We start from the raw sequence: 12063 nt of genomic DNA on the forward strand, positions 1-12063 counted from the left end.
AAATAAATAAATGTAAAAAATTGTTCATGCAATCATGGGAAAAAGCTTTTGGCATGGTGAATCCAAGCATGACATTGGTCTGCATTGATGTCGTCGCATGCCTCATCCATGGCCAGAAGGGTGGCTCATGGGGATGGGTGGAAGTGTGATCGTACACACTTCCACCTCCATGCTGAAACAAATTCCTCAATAGGGTTGAGGAAAGTAGAGTATGGGGTCACGAATCTGGGATCGGCCGAAACCATGCCTCAACCACCTCTACATGGTGGAACCTGACATTGTCACACACAATGACATACAGTAGGTGACCCCTTCAGCTTGACTGGCCTGCTCAATTTAATTGAGAAACACAATGCGGTGTGCAGCATTGTAGGATCCAAGTAATGGCCTACATCCTACCACACCATCTTCAGAGATAGCTGCGCACATAGAGATGTTTAACCGACATTGTCCAGGGACTAGGACGGTTGCCCGTTGACTGAGTTTTTGGCCAGGTTGAAGCCGCTTCATGAACAAAGATATACTTGTGATGGTTCGCAGCAGCATCAAGCACCATCATCCTCTAAAAATATATTTTGGTCAGTTATTTTTACAGTATAGTTCCAATATGATATTGTGAAGTAGCATATGCATCAAATAGTAACAGTAATACAGTATACAGTATAGTGCTGTATCTGAACACTCGGCCCGCAGTTGTTTTACCTGGTCATTGTTTCTCTTAAAAGGCAGCAGGTAAATGTGTTTCATAGATACCTGGTGCCTCTTCAAAAGGCGGGCGATTGTTGGTAGGCTGATGGATGCCACATTGTCGAAGGTGTCATCGTTCTCCTCAATGGCCTGCTGTATTTAAGACAGCCGTATGTCATTCCCGTCCCTTTACCATTTCCACCACCACAGGGTCTTCTGTCAATTCTGAGGGTAGAACAGTAAGAACGCTGTAACATGTTTTGTGAATTTACATGCATTACAAAATGTAATTTACTGTAAATGTAATGGTAAAGCATAATGCATATCCTGAAGGCCTGCTTGCTGACCTCATCCCATCAGTAGAGGATGCCTGGTTGCTCCTCAAAAGTGCTTTCCTCACCATATTAAATAAGCATGCCCCATTTAAAAAATGTAGAGACTAAGAACAGATATAGCCCTTGGTTCAACCCAGACTTGACTGACCAGCACAAAAATATTCCTGTTGCGTTCTGCATTAGCATCGAATAGCCCCCGCGATATGAAACTTTTCAGGGAAGTCAGGAACCAATATACTCAGTCAGTTAGGAAAGCTAAGGCTAGCTTTTTCAATCAGAAATTTGCTTCCTGTAGCACTAATTCCAGAAAGCTTTGGGATGCTAAAGTCCATAGAGAATAAGAGCACCTCCCCTCAGCTGCCCACTGCACTGAGGATAGGAAACACTGTCAAAACAACATCTTATTGTGTTTGAGCCGATCATTTGTTTTGTGACAAGGTAGTGGTGCTATACAGAAGATAGACCTATTTGGTAAAAGTCCATATTATGTCAAGAACAACTCACATAAGCAAAGAGAAACGACAATCCATCATTACTTACTTCAATACAGAAAATTTCAAGAACTTTGAAAGTTTCTTCTAATGCAGTCGCAAAAACCATCAAGCGCTATGATGAAACTGGCTCTCATGAGGACCGCCACAGGAAAGGAAGACCCATAGTTGTGTCGTGTCTTTGGCTATGCCGGATTAAGTGATATGACATGCTATTCTATAAAATCCTTTCTCCGTAATTAATATTTCCTGATTGAGCTAATCATGTAAATGTAATTAACTAGAGAGTCGGGGCACGACAAAATAATATTTATAGAGCTGTTATCTTCCGAATAAACTGTTAAAGACCTAGTAATATTTTACATCCATAGCAGTCAATATTAATCGTCACCTTAATTCAGTCTCATCTGAAAGTTGTAAATTCTTTGGTTATCTTCACGAACCCTGGCTAACAAGTTGAATCAGCAATACAAAATTGGGTTTCATTATTTATTTACTAAATACCTAACTAATCACACAGAATTACATATACACCGAATTAATCATACCTTGATTACAAATTACGTCATAAAATATATTTTAAAATAAAAAAAAAATATTTTAATTTGTTTGACACTTTTTTGGTTACTACATGATTCCATATGTGTTATTTCATAGTTTTGATGTCTTCACTACTTTTCTACTGTCACGTTTACTCCGCTTCCCCTCTCCTGCACTCAACGTCGCCAGTTGTCTCATCATTACACACACCTGCCACCATCGTTATGCACACCTGCGCGTCATGACACTCACCTGGACTCCATCACCTTCCTGATTACCTCCCCTATATCTGTCACTCCCTTTGTTTTTTTCCCCATGCATTATTGTTTCTGGTTATGTGTTTCATGTCTATACCTTACTCGTGTTTGTTATATTGTTAAAGGTTCCATTTATACGTAACACAGCCCAGTTAAGCTGCAATCCCGTTAACGGGATGATATGACAACCGCCAGTGAAAGTGCAGGGCGCCAAATTCAAAACAGAAATCTCATAATTAAAATTCCTCAAACATACATGTATCTTATACCGTTTTAAAGGTCGTTTTGTTGTTAATCCCACCACAGTGTCCGATTTCAAATAGGCTTTACGGCGAAAACAGCACAAACGATTATGTTAGGTCACCACCAAGCCACAGAAAAACAGTGTTCCCCAGCCAAAGAGAGGAGTCACAAAAAGCACAAAGAGATCAAATTAATCACTAACCTTTGATGATCTTCATCAAATGACACTCATAGAACTTCATGTTACACAATACATATATGTTTTGTTTGATAAAGTTCATAAATTACATTCACTAGTTCCAAAAACATCCAGTGATTTTGCATAGCCACATCGATTCAACAGAAATACTCATCATAAATGTAGATGATAATACAAGTTATACACATGGAATTATAGATATATCAGTCCTTAATGCAACCGCTGTGTCACATTTCAAAAAATCTTTACAGAAAAAGCAAACCATGCAATTATCTGAGACGGCGCTCACAACAATCAAGTCAAGATAGCCGCCATGTTGTAGTCAACATAAACCATAAATTACATGCTAAATAGTCCCTTACCTTTGATGATCTTCATCAGAATGCACTCCTAGGAATCCCAGGTCCACAATAAAAGCTTGATTTGTTCGATAATGTCCGTTATTTATGTCCAATTAACTACTTTTGTTAGCGCGTTTGGTATACATATCCAAACGCTCGTTCTGGTCAGCATTACCTCGGACAAAAACTTCAAAAAGTTATATTACAGGTCGAAGAAACATTTCAAACTAAGTACAGAAAAAATCATTAGGATGTTTTTATCATTAATCTTCAATAAAGTTCCAACCGGAGTATTCCTTTGTGTCTTGAGGAGCCATGGAACGCAGGTCACTATCATGTGAAATGCGCGTGACCAAGAAATGGCTGACTGCCAGACACCTGATTCCTTCTGCTGTCATTCAGTCCCACAACACAGTAGAAGCCTCATTCAAATTTCTATAGACGGTTGACATCTAGTGGAAGCCCTAGGAAGTGCAACTTCATTAATATCTCAAGGGGATTTCAATGGGAACTGTGTTGAATACATACCAACCTCAGAATTCTCACTTCTGGTTTCGATTTCTCCTCAGGGTTTTTCCTGCCATATGAGTTCTGTTATACTCACAGACATCATTCGAACAGTTTTAGAAACGTCAGAGTGTTTTCTATCCAATACTACTAATAATATGCATATATTAGCAACTGAGACTGAGGAGCAGGCCGTTTACTTTACGTTTACTCCAAGCTACTCAATACTGCCCCCCAGCCATAAGAACTTTAAATAAAGGTTAAATTAAATAAAACTTATTAAACTCACCAATTGTGCTTGCTTTTCGACTCCCAGCGTACACGTTACAGAATAACGCCTCACCAAAGGGAAGCAACAGGGATATTTTGTATTATTTTGGTTAAGTCGGGTCCAATTGCCGCTGCCGAAGCAACCGGGGATGCCTCAGCTGGCTCATCAGGCTTCCATGCCTCAACTGGCTCGACAGGTTCTCAAACCTCGGTTGGCTCGGCAGACTCCCCATGCCTCAGCCGGCTCGTCAGGCTACCATTCCTCAGCCGGCTCGTCAGGCTCCCATGCCTCAGCCGGCTCGTCAGGCTCCCATGCCTCAGCCGGCTCATCAGGCCCCCATGCACTTGCTTTTTGACTCCCAGCGTACACGTTACATCTACAATGTAGAAAATAGTAAAAATAAAGAAAAACCCTTGAATGAGTAGGTGTGTCCAAACTTTTGACTGGTACTGTATATTGGTCCAGACAATTATTAAGATCTGAGAAAGAGAGATTAAGCTGTAAAATGACTGTCTCCATTGAATATGCTTATACTGCATATGCTATAGGTGTGTGTGGATTTCTTTAGATATTGTTTTCATGTGTATATATATTGGTCTGGACAATCTACATAGCAAACATTTTTAAGATCTGACAATTTGAACATATATTCACATGAAAATAAAAAACAGTAACCCAATGTGTCCAAAGACTAAATATAGTACAATATCAAAACAAAAACTCCCATTGTAGACAAGTGCTTTGGCCGATTGAAAACATGTCTTCAGATTTGTCCATCAGTAAGCTCAGAGAACATGTGTGCCAACATTAATTATACATTTCCATTATGGACATGAATGAGATAAAGTCAATGATGCTTGTTAAAACATCTGTGATTAATTTTGTTTCATGTTAGTCCTACTGTTGTGAAATAGACATGGTAGGCGTTTGGCTCCATCACACAGGCACCCTGTCCCTTTTGGATCAATTTCAAAGTGTAAGTCATTTCTTGCTGAGGGGCCAATTGAAAGGACTATATGCTTTTATTTTTTATTTGTGGCCTATGACCACTTTATTGTGCTCTACAATTTAAAACCAGCATCATGGTTGTTTTTAAGGATTATAAACTCAACACAATGTGGACTAGATGTTCTGTTCCCGTATGAGACTAAACAAACCAATGTATTTCCTTCCTTCAATGATAAACTACCAGACCAGGATGCAGGGGTCAGCAGTGTAAAATGGCACCCATGGAGCTCCACCTCTTGACTCATCCCAATGGACATATACCATTGCTCAATGGGTTGACGGTGAGGCTTGGGGGGAAGACATTAGCTAAGCAGCACTGTGATAGGGACTTTGGGGAAAGGCTGACGAGAGAGAAGGTAACCAGCTGACTACAGACATGCAGACGTGGCTGACTACAGACATGCACACTCTGTACCAGCACATGAGAACAGGTAGGACCCACACTTGTATTGTTTGTATTTCTCTGTCATTAGCTATGATGTCAATTACATAGACTGTATATATTAAGGTTCCAATACAGAAGTTATGATTTTGTGAGATGGCTTGAGAGATGTAAGAGCTATGGGATTGTTGCTGCTGTATTTCTGTAAGAATCATAACTAAATCTGACCTCTTCAAATAATTTGTAAGAGTTTACTGTTTGATTGAATTGTAATGATATTTGATTTCGACACTGATTTCTTTGGAATTGCCATATCTTAAAATATGTTCTGGGGCGAAATGTTTCCACATCACTAAATAGAAGAACAAAGTTTGTCTTTTGAATATTCTCTTGAAGTAAAAATAAATATCTATATTTTCAGTTCTAGTTTTGGCAGTTGATAAAAATGGCCTCGCTTGTCAACTGTTCTGTTCTTTCAGTATAGGTTTCACAGAGTTCAACTTATTGAAACACACAGATTTCAGTGCCAATGTATATACTATATATACAAAAGTATGTGGACATCCCTTCAAATTAGTACATTTGACTATTTCAGCCACACCGGTTGCTGACAGGTGTATAAAATCGAGCATGCAGCCATGCAATCTCCATAGACAAACATTGGCAATAGAATGGCCTTACTGAAGAGCTCAGTGACTTTCAACGTGGCACCGTCATAGGATGACAACTTTCCAACAAGTCAGTCTGTCAAATTTCTGCCCTCCCAGAGCTGCCCCGGTCCACTGTATGTGCTGTTATTGTGGAAACGTGTTGAAGCAACAATGGTTCAGCCACAAAGTGGTAGGCCTCACAAGCTCACAGAATGGGACTGCCGAGTGCTGAAGCATGTCGGGCTGTTGCAACACTCACTACCGAGTTCCAAACTGCCTCTGGAAGCAACGTCAGCACAATAACTGTTCGTCGGGGGCTTCATGAAATGGGTTTCCATGGCCGGGCAGCCGCACAGAAGCCTAAGGTCACAATGCACAATGCTAACCATTGGCTGGAGTGGTGTAAAGCTCACTGCCATTGAACTCTGAAGCAGTGAAAAATTGTTCTCTGGAGTGATGAATCACACTTCACCATCTGGCAGTCCAACGGACAAATCTGGGTTTAGCGGATGCCAGGAGAATGCGACCTGCACCAATGCATAGTGCCAACTGTAAAGTTTGGTGAAGGATGAATAATGGTCTGGGCTGTTTTTCATGGTTCGGTCTTAGTTAGGCCCCTTAGTTCCAGTGAAGGGAATTCTTAACGCACACAATGACATTCTAGGTGATTCTGTGCTTCCAACTTTGTGGCAACAATTTGGGGGAGGCCCGTTCCTGTTTCAGCATGCCAATGCCTCAGTGCACAAAGCAAGGTCCATACAGCCCTGACCTCAACCCCATCGAACACCTTTGTGATGAATTGGAACGCCGACTGCGAGCCAGGCCTAATCACCCAACATCAGTGCTAGACCTCACTAATGCTCTTGTGGCTGAATGGAAGCAAGTCCCCACAGCAATGTTCCAACATCTAGTGGAAAGCCTTCCCAGAAGAGGGGAGGCTGTTATAGCAGCAAAGAGGGGGCCAACTACATATAAATGCCCATGATTTTGGAATGAGGTGTTCGACAAGCAGGTGACCACATACTTTTGGTAATGAATCTAATCAAGATTAAAAAATATATAAATGTAAAACATAATGATAAAATATTGAGGCTTGTTGTCCTGAAAGCAACCTCATTCCCACATTTGACCCACAACATATCCTTCCCATGGTATCACTGTGATCTTTCGTCCGCCAATTGTCCACCATGTCAAAAGGCTTTATACAACAAAAATATGGTCTCTAACCCACACTACCCTTGGTGCCCTGCCCCACGTTGTTCCCCATCCCAAATTTTCCATTGTCCAGACACACAGGAACAGATGAACCAGGGTCTAATCTAGTCCGTTTTCTCAGTGCACAGAGAGAACAGACAATACCAGCTGAATTAGAGGAGCTGTTGCTTCCACAGGGCATCTGATTTGATGAGCAGGATCTATCCTGACAGGGCTCAACCAGACTTCCTAACCCACTCATATAGTATTTCAGCCGGCCCATCACACATTGACACATTGCGCACTCTTAGCTTGTAATCTTGCCTTTTTTAACAGAATAATAAAATAAAAAAGGTTTACATTTTGAAATGCTGTGCAGGAATGAAACTATTTTTCCCAATTTGACTGTATAAGGTACAACATTTTACAATCCACAAAAAATCTATATTTTCAAAAACTTGAAAGTATGGAGTTAATAAGGTAGACTGCCAAAGAAGAAAACTGTGGCTTGATGTTTCCAAGCCATAACAAAAAAGCTACATTGTTACAATGAAACAGCTGGTTGAAGCAAAATTAGAATAGAATAGCCAGTATAACTGTTGTAAATTGTTTTTGAAGGAAAAGGAAGTATTTTTACTCATTGTTGTTTATCTCTCCAAGTTGAACGGACATCATGGAGCAGTCCTTGGCACCTGGCTTGTTTACTGGGCATACTCAGCTTCCTGGGGTCGGTCACACCCCTCCATGTAGCTCCTGTGACGATGGGCCTCCGCTCCTCCTTCTCGGCCACACGGACCAATAGCATCCTAGGAGGCACCCAGAAGGCTGTGACCTTCAACAGGCTCCTGGTCAATGCAGGAAGTGACTTCAACCCAGATACCGGCCACTTCCGCTGCAGAATCCCTGGGGCTTATTACTTCTCTTTCACAGTGGGGAAATATCCCGAGAAGATGCTATCTGTCATACTGGTGAAGAATGGGCAGGAGGTGCAGGCTATGGCCTACGATGACTACAAAAAGAAAGGGAGGAAGGTCCAGAGTCAAAGTGTCATGATCAGCCTGAGGGCCATGGACACAGTGTGGCTGATGCTGCAGGACAGTCCTCAGCATGCTCTCTACAGCACCGCTGGGCCTTACATTACCTTCACCGGTTACCTGGTGTACCCTGACATCCCCGCACCTGGCTATCTCAACAACCACCTATCCCTGCCAGGGCAGCTTTACCCCTACCCCAACCCCAACTGCCTTCCTCCTGGAGACCACAGGCATGGTTTGAGCGGTAGTGCTAAGGCCCCTGAAGAGCCTCGCTCTGCCTTTTCCGTGGCCAGGACATCCCCGGTCCTGGGGGAGAATGGTGGCGTGCACCAAGAGAAGGAGCCTCTGACCTTCGACGTGGAGTACGTCAACATCGGAGCACACTTCAACAAGACGTCGGGCCGCTTCACCTGCCGCTACCCTGGGGCCTACTACTTTGCCTTCACGGTGGGGAAGCATCCGCACAGGGCAGTGTCAGTCAAGCTGATGACGGGCCATGGCGAGGTGCAGGCCATGGTGTTCGACGAGGACATGTCCAGAAGGAGGGAGATGCAGAGCCAGAGTCTGCTGCTGCCACTGCGTAGAGGGGACACTGTGTGGCTCTACAGCCAGCAGGATGAGCGCTATGCCGTCTACAGCAACCAGGGACGCTACACCACCTTCTCAGGCTTCCTGGTCTACCCAGACGCTGAGCCCACCACCACAGCCAGCCAGGACTAGGACAGAACTCAAGTCTGAGGGCTCTGAGTTCTTCAAAACACACTGGACCCTCCTTCAAATGTACATGGTGCTATGGTTACAAAACCAAAGTTGAGAAAGTGTGAATGCTTTATAGGCTTTGTGTAGAACCGCTGCAGTCACTTTCTGGGTGTGGATTGAACAACAGCAGCAGCTATTGTTGAAAAATAGGGTAAAGATGTACATATCTTATACACAGATTCACATTTGTTTGCTCTTCTATTGATTAAATAGCTATTTTCTTTGAAGTATTATACCATTCCACAAGATGGTGTTGTGAGTCATTTTTTGTTGTTGATACATCGACAAGCTTATGACATTATCACACATAATCATGTAATGTTTCTTATTATAAGCACATTTTCTGTAAAACGATGGAAAATGTTATGTTTTGTGTTTGGCTGCATTAAACCAAAGTTATAGGCAATATGTTAGTATATGATGCTGGACCATCAGGATTCCTTGGATACCTCATGAATCTCATTGACTTTTTTTTTCTCATTCACCAAAGGCTGTGAGTTATAATAAGTAGAGCTTTCCTTTGTAATCTTTATATATACAGACTTTTTTAGTGACAGAATTCTATATCCTTACTGAGCAGATGTTTATGCAAGTCTCAGAACGACTCATAAAACCTTTTAATACTTTAACTTCTGTAGTGATTGCACTGAGTGGAGACTACTGTGTAAATATTGTATAGTTTGCCTGACTGACTGTATGGAATTAGATAACCTGAATGTGATGTAGTTATGAATGTTTGATGTATTCTGGATACATAGTGAAATAATATTGATTAAAGGTCAATTTACAAGATTATCAGGAACTCAACATTCTCTACCAGTGTTAGCGATTCTCAAGCCTTTCTCAAGTTTATCTGAGATTTCTTTCCTGAGCTCAAACAAAAACATTGTTCAGATTTGATGTAAGAATTCAGATGAGTTATCGCTATCCATTTTGTAAATAGCACATCTGCATGACATAAACAATTGTCAATACAGTAATTCAGAGATAAATGCAGTAAGTACCACAGGTAGTAGGTAGTTAACATAGCTTACTTCATATTCAGATATGTGTTCAAAAGAGCGTAACATTGCTGATCCTGTGCAGTTTGCTCAATTTGAACAGGCAGTCCTTGAAGCCTCATAGACTTTAGCAAAGCACTTTCTAACTTTGCTTGACATACAACATGCAGGCAATGTTTGTTCTGAATTCAACAAGCAGTATTTACTCTGTCCTCCTCATCTCAAGTGTGGACATGAGGCTGCAAAAATCTTCTGCCACTGGAGTCTATCTTTGGCTGCAGCTTGCATCCTATCCTATGAGAGGCCCAATGCTTCCAGCTCAGCCACCATTATCCATCACCAACTAGCAGTGGATTCTCCAATATCAGACACTCATTTAAACCTCACACAGTCACTGCTACTGAGCCATGCAACCGGATTCTGAATGCACAGAAACCTGACCCTGTTTGTACAGAAACCTGACCCTGTTTGTCTCTTCTATGAGCATAATCTGTGACGCGTTGAGAGTTCGAGGATAAAGACACACAACTACATATCAAGGATGATATTGCTATGATATGATTTATATAATGATTTTGATGACTTTTCAAAGTCAACAAGATGATCCGAAACAATATTTACTTACTTATTACATTTACCTGCTTCTCATCGACTGAATCCTGCTATGAATGTTTCACAAGTCTTCTCATTGTCTTGGATTCTGTGTCCACAAATGCCACAAAATGAATCCGAGGGTAGATAAAATAATAATTAAATAAAACAAATTGTACAACAATGTAATAGCTGTTTTAGAATGGAAAAATGGGACATACTGTACTGGGAATGGGATTAAAAGTTCATGCTATTAAAGCTAGAATCCTTTGAAACAACAAAAAAGGGGTCACCTTAACTGTGTTTGGGTAAAAAGCTGAGGGATAGACATGGAGAAATGGTATCACTCTCAAATTCATAGACAGAGCTATGGATGCAAACACTGACCATCCATGATATCCAAATTATATTTTTAACCATGTTTTGTTTACATTTACTTTGTTTACAAACATAAAACAAGCTTTTATTTTGGGCTCTGATGGGGTACGACAGTTGAACTATAAACTCATGAGGCATTTATAAGTTATTTTCCTCAAGAATCAGTCATTTATATGTCCAAAAATGGATGTAGCAACCAAGGATTTCAGATTTAAATCAGTGTTAAATTTAAATTAAATCACAGTGTACAATGGAGGGTATTTTGCATTTGAATTGGATGAAAACTAAAGACAGATTTAAAACAAAATGACCTGTGATACACAATGGCAAAGAACTATTGTATATAAAAAGAAAGAGTCAGTGGGATTATTTTTGATAATACATGTGAGTATTTACTCACATAATTGAGTCAAATTGTTAGATTCATGACACAGGTATACAGAAGGGACAATAACAGGAAGCAGATACCAGGAAGCAGGTGCCAGGAAGCAGATACCAGGAAGCAGATACCAGGAAGCAGGTGCCAGGAAGCAGATACCAGGAAGCAGGTGCCAGGAAGCAGATACCAGGAAGCACATACCAGGAAGCAGGTGCCAGAAAGTAGGTGCCATGAAGCAGATACCAGGAAGCAGGTACCAGGAAGCAGGTGCCAGGAAGCAGATACCAGGAAGCAGATACCAGGAAGCACATACCAGGAAGCAGGTGCCAGGAAGCAGATACCAGGAAGCAGATAGCAGGAAGCAGGTGCCAGGAAGCAGGTGCCAGGAAGCAGATACCAGGAAGCAGATACCAGGAAGCAGGTGCCAGGAAGCAGATACCAGGAAGCAGGTGCCAGGAAGCAGATACCAGGAAGCACATACCAGGAAGCAGGTGCCAGAAAGTAGGTGCCATGAAGCAGATACCAGGAAGCAGGTACCAGGAAGCAGGTGCCAGGAAGCAGATACCAGGAAGCAGATACCAGGAAGCACATACCAGGAAGCAGGTGCCAGGAAGCAGATACCAGGAAGCAGATAGCAGGAAGCAGGTGCCAGGAAGCAGGTGCCAGGAAGCAGATACCAGGAAGCAGGTGCCAGGAAGCAGATACCAGGAAGCATATGCCAGGAAGCAGGTGCCATTTGCATGTCAGTCTGATTGTAAACCATTAAAATAATTCCTTAATCTTTCTTAATATAAACGATATCCTGAACGTAAGAAT

General features: G+C 41.7%; 1 protein-coding gene across 1 annotated transcript; it reads left to right on the forward strand.

The window, feature by feature from the left end:
* The first annotated feature begins 5068 nt into the window (after positions 1-5068).
* Positions 5069-9693, forward strand: LOC109867520 (complement C1q tumor necrosis factor-related protein 4-like). The gene is made up of 2 exons (XM_020456713.2): positions 5069-5310; positions 7766-9693. Exons 1-2 carry the CDS (start codon positions 5256-5258, stop codon positions 8857-8859), a joined length of 1149 nt encoding a protein of 382 aa, XP_020312302.1. The 5' UTR covers positions 5069-5255; the 3' UTR covers positions 8860-9693.
* The last annotated feature ends 2370 nt before the right edge of the window (positions 9694-12063 follow it).

Source organism: Oncorhynchus kisutch, linkage group LG22 (genome assembly GCF_002021735.2).
Source record: "Oncorhynchus kisutch isolate 150728-3 linkage group LG22, Okis_V2, whole genome shotgun sequence".
NCBI lineage: Eukaryota > Metazoa > Chordata > Actinopteri > Salmoniformes > Salmonidae > Oncorhynchus > Oncorhynchus kisutch.